General features: G+C 39.3%; 1 protein-coding gene across 2 annotated transcripts in view; it reads right to left on the reverse strand.

The window, feature by feature from the left end:
- The window catches only part of NOL10 (nucleolar protein 10), a 43,676-nt gene extending 28,174 nt beyond the window's left edge, over positions 1-15,502 (reverse strand). For both annotated transcript variants that reach the window (XM_015859421.3, XM_085543953.1), the window contains exons 1-12: positions 15,399-15,502; positions 14,943-14,988; positions 13,784-13,882; positions 12,875-12,952; positions 11,310-11,347; positions 7,709-7,845; positions 7,120-7,185; positions 5,573-5,633; positions 4,974-5,059; positions 4,627-4,705; positions 3,275-3,424; positions 924-990 (exon numbers count right to left, since the gene is read on the reverse strand). In XM_015859421.3, the coding sequence (XP_015714907.2) occupies positions 924-990; positions 3,275-3,424; positions 4,627-4,705; positions 4,974-5,059; positions 5,573-5,633; positions 7,120-7,185; positions 7,709-7,845; positions 11,310-11,347; positions 12,875-12,952; positions 13,784-13,882; positions 14,943-14,988; positions 15,399-15,464 (973 nt within the window). In that variant the 5' untranslated portion in view covers positions 15,465-15,502. The remainder of the gene's footprint in view (positions 1-923; positions 991-3,274; positions 3,425-4,626; positions 4,706-4,973; positions 5,060-5,572; positions 5,634-7,119; positions 7,186-7,708; positions 7,846-11,309; positions 11,348-12,874; positions 12,953-13,783; positions 13,883-14,942; positions 14,989-15,398) is intronic.
- Between the last annotated feature and the right edge of the window lie 2,877 nt (positions 15,503-18,379).

Raw genomic sequence — 18,379 nt, forward strand, 5'->3', positions numbered from 1 at the left:
TTTTAACTCGTTAGAAATCTCAAACTCACTTATCTACAATCTTGAATTGAGCTGTTGGTAAGATTCAAAATCCAAGTTGTTCTGTGTTCACTGCTACCTTTCTAAAATTAAGATAATAGCAGAGTTTGCAACACAGGCATTCTCTGACCAAGAACTTTGTCCTCTGCCATCCTACAGGCCATGATGTTTCTTTCATCTTTTCCAGTGCTGCTTTCTAAACAGGAAGCATATATCATGCACTAGTTAAGAACTAAGCACCTACAGGAAAAAACTAAGGTCAGCTGCAATCTATCTAAAGCACATATGCACATACAACCACCATTCTGTAAAATATTTTTTCTCCCATGAAATAGAATCTGGAAATGGGTTAAAAGTGGCTCTTTTTTGACCTTGAAACATAATGTTATGAGACACACCAAATTTGAGAAGTTACGAAAAGCATGCAAACCTGTGGACACCCCCAAGCTTAAAAACAAAAGTACTCCGTCTTCAGTAGGACGTGGTGAGCACCAAACTTAAATAGGGGAAAGATCAAATGGTTGTAAACACTTGTAAAAAGTTTGTAAATTTGTCGAAAGAGTTTTATTCCTAGCTGTAGAAAGTATGCTCTGACTTATCTGCAGCTTAGCTTAGACAAAAGGACAAAGTTCTTCTTCTTATGAGATATTTAAGATACTCGAAAAGGCAAAAGTCAGTCACTCAGTTGAAAGCACAGCAGATTCCAACTGCTGGGAGTCTTTGATTTAATGCAGATGCAGAGAAAACAATGACCTTAACTAGCAACCATTTTTTTACAAGCTGTGTAATAAGGAGGGAAGTAGACCTAATTTGTATCACTTATATAAGTTAAAAAAGGGCAACATAATGAACTAACACACACTTTCCTTTTTGAATTCAATAAGGCATTAATAAAGCTGACGTACCAGAATTTGGATAAAGACAGACATCATTGATTTCATATTCTGGCTCCATTGAAGTAAATATCCTCCCCTGTAATTGAAGGAATATAATGTATTATAAGGAAATCCAAACATCACAGTTACATATGGTAAATCTAGATATTATGACTTGCCTTTGTAGAAGCTAAGGATGATAGAATAAATGTTACTAAAGTATTTGAACATAAAATAGAAACTCAGAACTGTATTCTGCCTCTGATCAGGTCTTCTAAGTGTAACCTACAGGTGACTGAGGACACCGCTGTGTACAGCAGCACTCCTGATTTCTTGGTTCAGTTCTGTGCTGAAAAGATGTGTTAGTTTCACTTCATTTTACTTTATGCAAAGAGAGGATGAGGTCCACAAGTCCCTGGCATACTGCTAGAGTAACCCTCATTTTGGTCAAGTCTGAACGTGGTAATCTTAAACCTTTTCATTCTGCTAAGTGTATTAGCTGAAATGACGGATTGGGAGTAGAATTTGTGCAGCTTGTTACCTCCAGCTTGCCCATGTCTACTTAAAATGAAATACTGCTTGGCACTTTATTTGTATGTTACAAACTCAGTATTAAAGCGGTCTAAACACAAAATAAGAATAATAAAATTATCCACAGGTAATGTAGTTGAGCACAGTAATGAAGTTATTTAATAAAACGTTAAAAGTAGGAAACTTTTACCTTCAAAAAATAAGAACTGGAACAGTCTGAAAAATTCAGACAAAATACAGGTGCTCTTGTAAGCCAAGACACAAGACAGCCAGTTAAAGAAGTGTGTCTAAGAACTGGGCCACAGAATACAAAGCATGAGAGTACATGCCTACATGGTTCTAAATGAGCGACAGGAACAGAGCAAATTTTCATCCTATTCCTCTTTTCTCTTTCCCTGCAGCAATCCCACCTACCTTTCCGAGCCCTTCCTTTCCCACCCAGTTATATGCTGGTACCCCACCCATCCCTGGTCTCTCCCCGATGATTAATAAGAGTCCTCCCCCACCCCAGTCTTAGCAGACAAAAGCCTCACGCTCCCCACCCCAAGGCACGTCTCAGCATGGGGCTATTCTCGTATCAAAGCCATATGCTCTCCACCCCACAGTCTGCCTCTGCAGTTGGTTCCCAGCCAGAGATAGTCAGGAACCAACATCTGGGAGAGGTGGAGCCAGCTGGAACACACTCTAGGAAAGAGTCCAAAGCTATCTTTGCCTTCCAGCACTAAGAAACCCTCCCTTTTCCCACTGCAGAGGCCACCTGACGAACCTTGCACTGTTACATTCTCAGTAAGGAAAATCTCTGTACCTAGGAAAAATGGAGGAGGGCCACTGCAGATGTTTTAAATAATAGCCAGTAAATTATTTGCCTTTTTAAACAATAAAAAGTAACTGAAGAGCATAAAAAAATTGCTTGCAATCATAGGAAAAAAAAAATTAAAAAGGGCTGTTGAAAGTTCATGAAAAAATACAACAATAGAAAAATGGCTGCCTGAAATAGTTAGAAAATAAGTGCCTCTAAACTACTGTAACTGCTCTTGATATGTTTCATTACAAAGCCACAAAATCACAGATACAGCACAAAGCAAGTTGTTTTTGGAGGAATACAATGACTACAGATCAACCCTTTTACCAAATCAAGTTGCAGTAGAATTAGAGTGAATCTACAGGATAACGTATTTTGTACAAGCTGCATCAATGGAAGGAAAAGAAAACAAAAACAGCATAATGTAACAAAAGAAAGTCTTATAGTAATTAGATTACAACATTGCCTACAGGTGCAAAAGACAGGGATAAAGATGTCGTCTATTACGACTTAATCCATGAGTACAGCATCATGCACACTGTTACTTGGATCTTGTCATAATATCTGCCTCAAAATCGATTCAAGTTCCTGTAAAAGTAAGAAGCACTTGATTTTCATACTTCATAAACCACTACAAATCTACACTTGAAACAAGGTATCCTTCAAGCAGAGAACTGGAATGACCAATTTTTCTCTGCATTGGATGTTCATCGTGCACTTAAACGAAATACACACACCAAGGCAATGGCCAAGATACCACTTTTTGTGTTTAAATCCTTCTACTGAAAAAAGAATCATCAGCAGACATACACAAACAGATAAAAAAACCACCAAGACTGTACTTTTATACCTGACAGGCTATTGAATACCTTCCCAGATGCAGGGTTGCTTAGCCAGACAAGGAAAAAATGCTATGTAAATTACAATACATTAAAAACTCAACTTCCTACTTTGAATTTCAACTTTATTACTCAAATTGCACATTAAATTAAAAATAAATAGATAAATAAAGGAAATGATACAAACGCAGCAACAGAAAAACACTTACTGTATCTTTGTTCCACATCTTGATGATTCTACAATCTGCGGAGATTATTAAATCCAACTGATGCTGGAACTGAATTGACTTAATAGGCAAGCCATACTGGTGATCTTTGACTAGCAGCGGGTTACTAGACCGAAGGTCATACAATAAAACCTTGAGGAATAAAAGACAGATCAAATTTTCAATATTTTAAGATTAAGAGGTGGTCAAACTAGGTCTTCATTAATGATTTAACTCAACGTGAGATTTTTGTTTGTTTGTTTTCCATAAAGAAATCCTTTCAAGCTCTGAAAATGATTAAGCCCATTTTATCCTGACAATATATTTTAACCACAAAATGTTTTAGTCCAGAGAAATTAAACCTGCATTCAAGAGTTTGCAATCTTTCTAAAGTCCTTTTCATTTCTATTGAAATTAAAATTGAAAAACTGAAACATTTTCAAGGCCCTCTCAGTATTTTTAAATCACTAATATCACACTTCTGCATTCATATACTATTCTTACTCAAAAGGTTTAAATCCTCACATGCCCTTCACATTCACTGAGTATTCCTTTCACTCAGAGAAACAACAGAGAAGGCAATTATTTTTTTAAGAGAAGTGGTGAATACAGGCCATCCTCCAGAAATACGCATTTTTTATCTACAAAATTTCCAATGGAATCTCTGAAAAACCTTACATTTCTCATATGAATGTATACTAATAATTTGAGGGAAAAAATATTATCCATTTGTTTAGTTCAGATTATAAATATATCTCCGGTAAAGCTTGCATGACACATATAATAGCATTATTACAAGCACAATTCTTGTCTCCAAAAAGCAGTTTTCTTAACCCAATGAAAGATCACTAAAGGCAGACAAAAATTTCCGCATACTCAATGACTAGCATGGAAATAACAAATAAATGAATCAAAATTATGCTTTGTCAGATAGGATGAATAAAACCCAACACATTAGTTGAAAGACAATCACTTCTGCTTGTTTAGCCTCCATGGAAGTACGGTAGAACATGTGTATTGCACTGAAACCAGTACTGAAAGTCTTAAAAAGGAGTAATTTCCTCTCATAACTGATTTGTATGTCTTAAGAAAACTACAAAGTTTGAAATTTTACAGTATGCAGGTTGGAGGTTGTGATGATCTTAAGCCAACCCTTCGGTATTCTGAAGATCAGGATCATATGACAAAATCAACTTGCAGCTTAAAAATGACTGTTACTGCTCTACATATGTAATTTACAGTCTCAGAAATACTTGTATTATTGTGTATTACATTTAGTGCACTCAGTGCACAATAGACCTGCACTGGCAACTGCAAAAGGATCTCCTAAGAAGTGTTGTAGAAGTTAAGACTACCTGCCCAGTAGATGTTCCAACAGCCATATTCAAAGCTCCATCAAATTTCAGTGCTGAAATCGATGGCAAACGATCCACCCTGCAAAGCACAATTCTTAGAGTTAAATGTTCTCTCTCTAAATGATCTAAGTTTTTCACATGTTAAAAATAGCTAAAATAATAGCGTGAATTATTCAGACATACCACACATAAAGAGGTACTTTATAACTAAGAAAACCTTACACTAGCAATGAGATGGCAGCAGGCACTGTAGTGCCAAGTGGGAACTGTTTTTAGAAGCAAAACTTCAAAACAAACAAACAAAAATGACCAGAAGAATGCCCTTTGCATAGGTAGCATTTACTCACTCTGTGTCTGCTGTCACACTGCTTAAAGCACAATCCAGCAGCCCAACTCGATCTCTAGTTCTAGGATCCCAGCATTCCACTTTACCCTAAAGAGTTTAGAAAATATATTTGAAGCTCATGCAACAAATATCAGATACCATGAAAGTCTTTACATGAAATTATGAATTCTTTTATCTATTAATAATAAAACAAATTTCGTACAACAAGAGTTGTACTAATAATGGCATACAAGCTCCACACATTTCACGTGTATTTAAAACAAATGCGCTCTAAATCAAAATGGTTAACATTAGATTTCCCAAGATTAAGTGGGCACACAGGCCTGCAGATTTCAACTGAGATTTACATTCTCAGGCAAGATAACAATAATTTCTCTCATCTGCAAAATCTCATGTATCTTAGCAAGCAAGATATTTCAGAAATTGTACCTGCACTGCTCTCTAAGTCTTCCTGTTTAACAGATCTATACTTAACACAGCAAACAAGATCAAATTAATTACTTAAGTTCCTGTCATGATTCCTTCTTATCCTCATGCAAACTAATACAAAAGAGATACAAACACTGCTGCCCTTTTTATAGAAGGAATGCAAACATTTACCTCAGCTGTCCCTGTAGCAAATAAGTAGTGCACAGGATTTATGTCACAAACATTATTCTCTCTAAAACAGAAAAAAGAACAAGTTTAATGACTTCAGAATAATGTAACTAAAAGGAATTCTGTAATCACATACACCGTTGTTTAGCCTGGAAAAGCAAAAGTGGTGAATGGGGGCAGGGTGTGTAAGTGGATGGCAACCTAGTAGCAGCTTCCCATACTTAATAGGAGCTTACTAAGAATTGGAGCTATCAGTGAAAATCAGAGACGGTGCCGATATCTTGAGATGGGTGAGGTTCCAACTGGATGTAAGGATAATATTTTTATGCCCTGAGGGTACCTCCTCATTGGGACTGGCTGCCAAAAGAAGCTTTGGAATTTCTATTCTCAGAGTTTACAAAAACCCCTGGGAAAAGTCTTCTGAATTCAGTGTTGGCCAAGCCTTGAGCAGGAGTCTGGACTCAGGGTCTCTCCAACCTCAGTGATTTTATAATCTTCTGTCAAAGCCCACCACCTACCACCAACTGTTGTCGCATTGCTCTGCTGCTCTGTATTCTTAACTCAATTACATCAACACGTCTTCCTGACTACACGTTCAGAAGCTTATATCTTCAGCATATTCTGACGAGCAGCCTGACTACTCTTTCCTCTTGTGAGAACCACATTTCTCAACTGCTCAAGCCAGAGCCCTGCACTTCTCCAACAATTCTTCCAAAATAGAAATATTTCTCTTTACACCCCTCATCCCAACTTCTATTCCACCTATAATTCTATAACTCATGCAGTTCCCCTGCCTCACAGGCTTTCCAAATCTTCAATTCTCATTTCCCTGATTCAGATTTCACTCAGGACTCAACTCTACTGCTCCAGGATTGTCCCTTTTATTTCCCCTCCACACTGTTACTAGATGTCTATAGCTGTGCCCACCCAAATACCTCCATGCTCCTTAAGCTATCCAACCTACTAAGCCCCACCTGGTGCTCACCAACCAGTGACTTTATCTGCTCAAATCTGTTCTTTTCATCTGCCTCTTCTCACATGAAAGAAGCCCAGCTCCTGCTATTGGTATGGTTTTCAAAAGAATCAAATACATGCTGGTGATATTAAAATAAATCAATTAATTAAAAAAAATAAAAATAAAAAAAATCAGTCAATCAAACAAAAAATACCCCAACACTCTTTGGGCTACTCCAAGAGTAGAAGGACAAAGACATGTCTAGGAAAGTACATATCCTGTGGGCAGGTCTCTATGTGATGGCTAAATTGAGTTGCAATGGCGAAGTTATATAATACTATAATAAGTCTATATTAAGCAATTTTAATTGATTTTTATTTTTTGTGTGGATACTTTAAAGAATAAAAAGTGGTACAAAGAATGACAGGACATAAAGTTAAATAAAATGAGGTTGAAACTAGGCATATGTTGCTTTTCAGTTGTACTTTCCTCTGTATTTGGGCAGTGTTCAGATACAGTTCTGATGGTGAGCATATTAGTAGTTTGGTTCCACCTGGTGGACAGAAGACAGACATCATGCATTACAGTTACTTACGAAGCATCAGTTTGCAGGGAGTTCAGAAACCTTCCTTGTTCCAGATTTAGCCTGTATACTTCAGAACTACAAAGAAAAGAAATAAATAAATCACAATTACTTCTTTTCTGTACACTGAAGAAAGGATAATTTGTATGTTCATCAAAGATCATAGAATAGATTCGCAGAATCCTTAGAGTTGGAAAGGACCTCTGAAGATCATCTAGTCCAACTCCCCTGCAGTGAACAGGGACACCACAGATAGATCAGGTTGCCCAGGGCCTTCCCCAGCCTCGCCTTGAAAGTCTCCACAAAAAGCTACTTCAGTTTCCTTACTAAGATGTTCATCACGTTTAAAACAGAGTACAGTGAATTGCAATTTTGACAACAAATCTGTAAGTACCTGAATCAAAGAATAAAAGTCTCAATGCAAGAAACTGAATTAATTTAAGACTTTCACATTTTTCACTCTTTTATAAGCAATCTCCACCTGGAAGGAATTCCTGCCTTTTCCAATACAACAGCATTATAAATGTTCAGTTAACATTCATTTAGCTCTTGGAAAACATTCCTGACAGAAGTGAAACAAAATAATCCATTCAAACCCTACCTTGCTCCCACAAAATACAGGTCACATGACGGATAGTGATAAGAGAAGTCTCTACCAAATTTTGGTATTCTTATCCTGTAGTAATGCCCATGTTGTGAATGGAACTCCACATATCTGTCACACTGCAAGAAGACAATCTGAAAATAAAACAGAAAGAATTGAAACACACAGAAAAGATAACAGAAGCTCCTTAGCTGGCCTTGGATAAAAACCTCCAGCGACTTTTTCCTGCTCACATAGGTTTGTCACAACCCACTTAAATAATTTCTACTAGAATGATAGAATTTGTTCTTTATTCTCATTAGCCAGAGCAATCTCTTTATTCAAGATAAGATGAATACTTACAGTAGCATATGTAATAACTTGAAGTTTTTTCTGAAGTTTAGACAAATTACTTGTTCCTCTAAGCCTGCAGTAAGGCATCACTGGAAAGCTAGATCTAAACGACTAAATAACATAGCACAACTCACATATATATACATGAAATCTTCCCACTCCCACCACATTTGTGCCGTACTTTAAACCTTACTCAGATACTACTGGATGCATTAATCATCACTGGCCCAAAATCACTCTATGGTGAAGGCAAACAATTAAGTGATATAGACAGTTACAGGTCAACAACTGACTCTGAGGCTCAACTCTCTTTAGATTAGACTAGAGAGGAGCCAGTTTAGAATGTGTGTACTCTGTATATCATCACCCAATACTAAATCCTCAAGACTTTAAACTTCCCCCAGCTGTACTACATTGCTACCTACACTAATAGTGAGCAGCTCAGGGAAGACAAAGTGTAACAGTTGTTTTGAATCCGTCATGTTTATCTACACATTTTCCCTTTGCATGAGGTATGTACAAAGTACTGACCTGGGTGGCTACTTTATGCCTATTTAAGACCTCTCTGTCCTTTCCATTTTTCTAGTATCAGAAACTCTAGTGTTTCAACTTTGATTCAAGGGCTCACTCTTGAGATCCAAGATGAAAGTCAAGTATCACTCTTCACAAGTGTAATTACTATTTCATACAAGGTTATAGATGCAGCTGCACAGCTGATGTTACACAATGATGTTTTTCCAAACACAGCCCAACCAACCCTTTGTGTGCTTAACTTCTTTATGTTTTTAACTGCAGGTTTACAACAAGCAAAGCTCTTCATTGTAACGCTAACAAGATAAGTATTTTCTGATTTTGCTGTGACAATACTGAAATCTCTGTATCTTTCTGTAGTTTAGAGGTGTTCTTATAGTGATTTCTTTAACAAAATTATACCACATTTAACTGAGATTACAAATATCATCTTGTTAGTTCACTATCAGTAAGCCATCAAGAAACCTTCTATCAGGAATAGGGAAGATACAGTTTGCTGAGTTCTCTTTTACTACCTCCAAAAAGACTTTATTTTCTTGTAGCTGATAAAAACAAGCAGATATTCTGCTAACAACTATGTTACCTCTAACAATTTTATGTCTAAAGCTGATGTATCTACAACGTGGGACTTGAAGACAATTATGTCCTCTTTAATTAGAAAAGGATACACTCAACTGGAAGTCACGCTTGTTTTTCCTTCCTAATAATTAAATCTGAAAACTACAAACATGTGGTAGGAAAAGCACAGCCAATGGTGGGTGGCAAAAAAAGACAGAGGAAACACTTGCCATTTTGGAAAAGAATACAGTAGAAGAGATACCACTCTCCCCTAAGTCTAAAACTTAGTCCAAGTCTAAACCTCCAGAGAGCAAAGAAACATAATTGACTGTACAGATACAAAAGTGAGCAAAAGTGAACAGTATGCTCTGTGAAAACACAAATGAGCCTCAAAATGACACCTTACAAGGTTAGTAGGAGCAGACTGGAGAGGACCTCAACAAAGCCAAACCAGACAAGGGGTAGAATACAAGCCCTAGATGAAAAGTCTGGAAGAATCCGAGTTTGTTAGTTAGGCAGTGAGGATACTACAAAATAATCCAGTAGCAGCCTACAACTGAAATGCAGTTACAAAAAGGACAGTCAAACTCATTGCAGTAGCAAAAATTTCAGCTTTGGCTGGGCAGGCAGGATGGGAAGGAACTATTCTTTAGGAGGCGATCACAGAGCATTGGTCTTATTTCATGCAGGAAATGAACCCTAGGTGTCTCCTTGTATTCTAACCATTTCAAGTGCATTCCTTGTATTCTAACCATTTCTTAAATACTATCCCCTCTTTTTGTCACATTTATAATGGCCTAACTTCCTAAAATCAATTTTCTTTCCAACAATTTAGGATGCTTTAGGAAAATACAAATGAAGATACAATTGTCAAGGTTCAGTTTGAAATACAGTCCTAATTTCAGTTCAGAAACACACATAAGCCTTATTGTTTGCTTGAGAAGTCAGAGATGGGTGAACAATGAGAATTCCTCAGCCTTGCAAATAATTGCTTGGTTTTTACAACCAGAAGCAGGAGGCTGCCCTACTAAATCAGTCACTTCCTTCTTCCATTGAGTTCACACATGCTTGGAAAACTCACTTGAAAAACGTAGAGCTAGAAGGTTAGATGATGTGTCTGAAAATATAAGACAAACCTGTACCAGTAATGCTAAAGTCTCTGAAGAAAAAAAAAATACAGTAAAAATTTAACTATCAACACGCTGTGCTCTAATTAGATCAGCAAAATGATGTGCTTAAATACCCATATTTCATTTTAGATTTAATACTCTGATGAATCAGCAAAGATTTAGGAACAGGCAACACCTTTTGTCACACCAACTGCTGCAGCTGGAAAATACAAGATTTTGAGCACATTTCTGATGGCCCTCAACAGAATTGGGAGTGATAATTGTGCTGAGCCTAAAAAAGGCACACAGTTGTAATAACTCAACTGTTTCCTCCAATACAGCAGTTCATAAAATGGTTGTAAGTTAAAAGAGGGAAGATTTAGGTTGGATGTTAGGGAGAAGTTCTTCACTAGAAGAGTGGTTAGGCCCTGGAACAGGCTTCCCAGGGAGGTTGTGGATGCCCCGTCCTTGGAGGTGTTCGAGACCAGGTTGGACGGGGCCCTGGGCAACCTGATCTAGTAAAGGTGTATGTTTGGTGGCCCTGCCAGGCAGGGGGGTTGGAACTACATGATCCTTGAGGTCCCTTCCAACCCGGGTCATTCTGTGATTCTGTGATAAACAAGACACGCTACTTCTCTCCACATTTTTTGCCTCCTTCATAAGCTTAGCTATCATTGCCATAGCAAATCAGCCTAATTCGGCTGTAGCTAGCCCATTTCTCAAAGAAGGTGCATGTTGGCTACTGTCACAGTAATTATAACCAAACGTTACTCTAGCAAGAACAGCTAATTATGTTTTTCACATTAGTTTGATCATACGGTAGCTGACTATCTGAAGCTGCTCTCTACTGCAGACAAAAGACTTTACAAGTGGTGAGGCAAATTACAGTACAAAGAGGCAAAGAAAACAATGTTTTAAAGGTACAAAAAAAATGTTTATCCTGTTTGTTTTTTTAAACAATCTGTTCCAAAAGTTGTTGATCGGCTGCCTTTACTATATATGAAAATGTATTTTAATGTACATATTACACAATTTTCTCATTTATACATTGAAAACATTAGACATACCTTTGAGTAATCATCTGATAAAATCTCAAATGTAACCACTAGAGGAGAGAACAAGAGAATTTTAAGTTAACTAAGCAAGCAAACTTATTTGCAAACATTGGCACAAAGCCTGAAAATACTATTTACTCTTATGCTAACCTTTAGCCATGTAAGTATTCCCCACAGGTGTCAATGCATAATGCAGACATGGTGATAAAATCTTTAATTAGACAACCTTATTTGCAAAATAATAAGTTACTTAAGAAAACTTTAGAAATTTATGAAGCTTCTTATAATCTTTTTTATCATTCTTGTATACTTGATATGCTCCTCAATGTAGTGCTCAAACGTGTGTTTAGGAAGGTCTAATCAAATGCTTTTCAGTGAGTGGGTGGTCCACAGATCTTTGGTGAGCCATCAAAGATGATAAGAATAACATGAGATCAAATGTACTACACGTTTTCAGACACAGCCTTTCTAAGGTGTCAGCTTCCAGAGATTGAGCTTCGAGGGGTCAATAATCACAACTGCAAAGGCTACTGTCTCTGCTGAACACCACAACACACAGAACTTCACCTAGCTTTAAATAAGGTGAGTCTGGAACATTAGGGAGTAGCTGCTTCACCTAAACTGTTTCCATTTAAACAAGGTAGGTCATTTAAGGTGACTCTATGATACAATGCAAGCTAAACATACTTCTAAAGTCTTGTAAGAAGCCAGTTCAAAAAACTGAGCTCTAATTAACAGCAAGCATTAATTGTTACAATGACTCATACTCTTTCCAAGTGGGTCTCTCTCATGCCACACCTTTCTCTCCCCAGCCTCCCTGACTCTTCCTTCTCATACTACTTGGTAGCGCAGTCTCTATCTGCACCACACAAAATTCCTTGCAGTACTAAGGAATCAAATAACAAAATTTCTATTTCCCTTTTCCTGACCTAATTCAGTAGCTCTCATTCTTTTCTTTTCTTTTCTTTTCTTTTCCTTTCTTTTTTTTTTTTTTTTTACATCACATATCAAAAACAGACCAGTTCCATTTCTCATTCACGATTCAGGTCTTGCACTATTCTGTGCTTTCTGTTTTCAACCCCTCAGTTCCATTCACCTCTATCTGTCTTCTGCCATTAGTCTTTTAAGAACAAAAACAAAATAACCCTCCCCAAATCTACAGACCCTAAAATCTCCTCCTTCAGTCTAATTTCCAGCAGATTCTCCCTTTCTCGGATCTTAGGTGGCTCCTTGCTCTCATCACAACAGTTCTCAATGCAAACAATGTGAACAGCAAACAATGTGAAATCGGGGCCTTACCTTTGCTACCACCTGTGTCTAAAAATAATAATTAAGAATAATACAAACCAAATCAAGGAATTCTCTTTAACTGACTTGAGCCACAGTGAGAAAACACAAGAACTTATTTCAGTAACAACTGAGCAACCACAGAGCACTCTCCTACCTCACTGTTTCACAGTGGGAAGAGAACAGAAGGGAGAACTGCCTGCTATCTCGCACTCACACAACACTCCCCAGAAAGAGCAGCAACTGTAGACAGAAGATTTCTCCTACTAACAGCCACAGCTTATACTAACCTTCAGAATCTAAGCACCTTTCAAATTTCTGGGATAACTGATAAGTATCGTAACAGCGGATCCTTGGTTTGTAAGTTCCTGAAACAAGAATTTGATTTTTAATAAGAGTTAAACAAAAAGGTAACATTAACCCTTTTATAAAAAATAAATGATGTTTTATGTATATATTCTTCACTACATCTATGTTTCTGTGAACGAAAAAGAGGCCTCTTAGTAACAGAACTTAACATTACCTTCCAGTAAGACTGAAAGACCAAGCCTCGTGACATTAGGGCTACTGTAGTAATCATGTTAGGATCTCACTCTAACAGTTAACAGTTACAAAATGTAGCATTATCCTCTATCCTTAAAAAAAAACACTCAGTGATACTCAAAAGTCATTTAAAGGAAGTTTGTACCAGAAGGGGTTTATACTAGACATAAGAAGGAACTTTATCTCTCAGAGAGTGGTCAGGCACTGGAATGGCTGCCCAGGGAGGTGGTGGAGTTGCCATCCCTGGCAGTGTTCAAGAGGTTATCTAGATGAGGAGCTACAAGATGTAGTTTAATGATTTGCTGTAGCTACAGAAATGGGAGGATGGTTGGACTAAATGATCTTGTAGGTCCTTTCCAACCTTGTCATTCTATGATTCTACGATTCATATTCTACGAACATACTATAAAAACAAACAAGTTGTTGTTTTCATAAGATTGGTATTCTTCTAATACAGCTGAAAATTAAGCGTTTCTCAACCTAAGTACTAAAACACTCATTGCATCACATCTTAAGAGTAGGATTCCACAGTTACATTCAATGCTTCATTAAATAAACAAAACTAAAAACCCTTTATCTTCTACCTGTCACATTCTGTGATAAAACATTATTAGTACTTTTGGCCTCTGCTACCGCGGGATCCTTAGTTAACTCACCAACTGCCATAATATACTGTCCATCTCTTGATACCTTAATCTTGGTGCTAATTGTGGGCATTTCGAAGTCTTGAATAAGTTCAATTCTTCTACGGATATCTACAAAGGAAAAAGAGATACATATAAAGTCACATTATTTGTAAAGCTAGTACTATTATCAATCCAATAATGAAATCATTTCTTATATGTTGAGTTTCTTGTATGTTTATTTCTTGTATGTTGAGTTCACTGAACAAAAATGAATATTTGTTAAGATACATCTTTGTCTTTTACACAAGCCAGGAGAGCAACGCAGTACACTAACATTGAGAAGCCAGCTATCACCATACCAAATAGATGTCTATAATGAGGTGCTAACCATGTGACAAATTATACCTCACATTCACAAAAAGGTCACACATTCTACACATCAAAGATATATAATACATTCCATCACGCTGTTACCTCCATGAATATGTTTTTAGTTGGCTGCTTTACACAGTGCTCATGATGGTATGTAAACATCTCCTTTGATATTACAAATTTAGAGTAAAACTGAAAGGTTGAGGGAACTGGGCTTGTTTAGCTTGGAGAAAGCTCCAGGGAGACCTCATTGTGGCCTTCTAGTACTTGAAGGGAGCATATAAACACAAGAGGGAATGACTGCTTATGAAGGTGGACAGTGATATGACAGTGGGGAATGGTTTGAAACTGAGACAGGGGAGGGTTAGGTTGGATATTAGGAGGAAGTTTTTCACTCAGAGGGTTGTGATGCACTGGAACAGGTTGCCCAGGGAGGCTGTGGATGCCCCATCCCTGGAGGCATTCAAGGCCAGGCTGGATGTGGCTCTGGGCAGCCTGGTCTGGTGGTTGGCAACCCTGCACATGGCAGGGGGGTTGAAACTGGATGATCATTATGGTCCTTTTCAACCCAAGCCATTCTATGATGATGATGACACGATAAAATCACAGAGCTGCCCTCTATGCTGAGCTTAATACATACACAGGAGTCTACAGCTAGATTTGATCAGAAAACATTTGTGGGATGCATCCACCACACTTGTATTTATTAAAATAAGTTGTGCACGATTTCCTTGAGTCAGCAAACTGCCTACTCCTGGATTAGCACATCAGATGTGTACAGCCTCGATCTGCTGAGGGCTATGATAGGAAAACTCACCCACATCTTTCTTCTGCAGTGCTCTTTTCTTCCTGTCTGAGAGCCACTATAAGGAAACACAGGCATCAGTATCCACATTATGGCACATCAGTAGAATCAGAAAACTGTTATAGTTTAGGATCTGCCTGAAAGATCACTTCTTTCTTCTTAATTACATTAAAAATCCCAGTAGTAAGAATAATCATCCCACTTTTCAGTATCTAAAGGGAGCTCATAAACTGCTGGGAGGCAATTCTTTACTGAGCGGGCCCTGGGCAGCTTGATCTGCTGTGGGAACCCAGCCCACAGCAGGAGGGTTGGGACGGAGGGGCTCTGAGGACCCTTCCAACCCAAACGTGATGAGATTCAATGAGAAAAGAAGTAGAGAATCAGTGTTCGCAGAGCGGGCTGCGGAGAAGCCCACACGTCCCTCCCGCCCCCCCTCAAGGCTCCGTCCCGCTCGGGCTTCCCCCTCACCTCCGGGAGGCTCCTGCCGGCGCTCAGGCTGTAGATCTTCACCTCGTTGAGGCTGGAGACCTGCATGGCGATCCCACACACCTCTTCCGGGCCGTAGGGGAAGCGGAAGGCTGTGCTCAGCTCCGACCCGGCAGCACTCCGTAGTGGATGGGCGGGTCCGTGGGTTGGAGCGGGGCTGATGGCTGAGCTTCCCGTTCCCGGCCGGCTCTGAAAGTGGGCATGCACCAGGCTGGGGAGTCGGGAGAGAACCAATATATCCAACCTGAACATCTCCTGGTGCAACTTAAAGCTATTACCTCTCATCCTATTTCTGTCACCTGAAAGATGAGGCCAAATCATTTTTATTCATTTCTTGCTCGGCAGAGAAAGACCTAGGGGTCCTGATAGATGAGAAACTTAACATGAGCCAGCAGTGCGCTCTGGCAGCCCGGAAAGCAAATGGGATCCTGGGCTCCATCAGGAGAGGGGTGGTCAGCAGGGATAGGGAGGGATTGTCCCTCTCTACTCGGCTCTTGTAAGGCCCCATCTGGAGTACTGTGTCCAGGTGTGGAGCCCTCAGTACAAAAGAGATATGGAGATTTTGGAAAGGGTCCAGAGGAGGGACAGGAAGATGATCAGGGGGCTGGAGCACCTCCCCTATGAGGACAGGCTGAGGGAGTTGGGTTTGTTCAGCCTGGAGAAGAGAAGGTTGCGAGGTGACCTCATTGCAGCCTTTCAATACCTGAAGGGAACTTACTCCCAGGAGGGGAGTAAACTCTTCAAAAGGGCTGACAATAGCAGGACACGGGGAAATGGTTTTAAGTTAAAAGATGGAAGATTTAGGTTGGATGTTAGGGGAAAGTTCTTTACTAGGAGAGTGGTTAGGCCCTGGAACAGGCTGCCCAGGGAGGTTGTGGATGCCCCGTCCTTGGAGGTGTTCAAGACCAGGTTGGACAGGGCTCTGCTTCCTGCTTTGCGTTAGAATTGAGACCATAGCTGAGACCCAAGCACCTAAATGTAGGTGTCTACATGGGCACTATATATCAAAGCTCCCATTTCAGGGAGCTAAGGCTTCACTCACCTAAATGTAGATTGTCTGGTGGCATTTGAGCTGCCTCGTGGTATCCAGGACACCTAGATGGGGTGACACAAGACCTGTGGAAAACCCATATGCTACGTGGCGTGAGCTGGAAGACATCTCAAATGGCACTAGAAGCTCAGGCAGCTGAATTGCATACCTAGTTAATCCCAGTAATGAAGCCTGAGGAGCAGTGTGGCACAGTATCCACCTGGTGTCTACTTCGGGGTGAATTCAATCTGTTTCTAAGTTCTTCCAACTCATTCCTAAGACTGTCGCTAGGTGTTAACAGACATACAAAGGCTGAATCCATTTGCCCACATATTAGGTGCCTCTTGCAGTTCAGGACTCCTCAAGGAATCCCAGACATCCTCCCCAAGTTGTTTGATATGACACAAGGACACCTCAACAAGGTCAGGAGGACTGAAACAATGAAAAATTCCCAGAGGTTTAAAACCCATGAAGTTCTGAAATACTGAGGAGATACATGACTTTGGGTGAGGAAGGATTCTTGATCCCTTCTTCAGTACTCTAGGTATATTTCAGTGACCATACAGCAGACAAAAAGGAATAAAATACCTCTGTCTACAAGTCTGAATCTGAGTGATGTAACTGAAGCTCTGACGAAGCTTTTTGCTTTATATGTGCCCCAAATATCTGTTACATGCAATAATAACACTTTTAGGCTTTCAATTCAGGTGAATAGAGTTGGGCGGTTAGGTGTATTGACTTCAAATAAGAGTGATAAAGAACATTTTCAACAAGGAGCACATAGTTTTGCCTGCTTTTCCTCTTTTTATAGCATGAAAATTTGCTATTGATACAGTGCTTTGAAACAACATGATGGTAAGCAAAATGGGAGTAATCTTTACTTGTTTTTATGGTACTAAACAACGTCCATTCATAGACACACACACACATGCAGCTAAGGAATTCTAGCAGAGATATATTGTATAGAACCTATAATGTATAGAACCACAGAATGGCTTGGATTGGAAGGGACCTTAAGGATCATCATTAGCCACAATCAGGTCATGTTAGGAGTTCCTTCAGTGAGCTATTTTAGACTTCCACACGTGTTACTGCAGTAATACACTTGCATGAATAGGAAATGGGATTTTAAAAGATACTTCTGAAGAGGAGGGGAAAAAACCACACATTAATGGAAGACTAAGCAGGTAATGCTTGTCATGTAGTAGTTGTACAAATTGTTTTATTGAGAACTGCAGCTCTGAGGTTGCTGTTTTGCAAGCTAACATAAGCTTTTCCCATTAATGTCAATGTCATAATTGTGTAGGTAATTAACTCTGATTATTTGTTAGAGCAATTTGCCTCGGGAGATACTTCAGATGGGATATTAATGCTTTTAATGACTGCTTGGAGGCTGTGCTTTGCACATTACTGTGACAGAGGAAGGAGTACTCATAAACACAGGAAAAGGCAAAGCCACAGCAAGCTTCCTTGCTATGACAGATCAAAGGGAGTGGGGAGACACGTGGTGATCACAAGGGAATTAAGCAGCTTGGTGATCACACGGTGCAGCACTCAGTACAGCTGAGGAAGTAGCAGGGGCACAGGAGCTGAGTTACCACCAGTCAGCAGCACACCACCGTATCCCATCCAAGGGGCTCCACGATCCTGACCTCCTACATCCCCTCTTCATCCAGGCCTAAAAGTGTATGATGGGGGGAAAATAAAAAGGATAAAAACATAAAACAGTCTAAGACCTTAACCTTTCCCTTAGCAACATGATGCAGGAACGACTATCCAAGTCCAAGGCTGTTATTGAGGACATCTTCCCATCAGCTGCTTCAGCCTTATGCTGGAGACACTTAATCTAGCATTACTACTTAGGGGCCTGATGATATGCATCCCAGAGTCATGAAGGAACTGGCTGATGCAGTTGCCAGGACTCTGTTTATTA

The sequence above is a fragment of the Coturnix japonica genome, chromosome 3, assembly GCF_054131305.1.
Source record: "Coturnix japonica strain WE chromosome 3, WE-NBRP24, whole genome shotgun sequence".
NCBI lineage: Eukaryota > Metazoa > Chordata > Aves > Galliformes > Phasianidae > Coturnix > Coturnix japonica.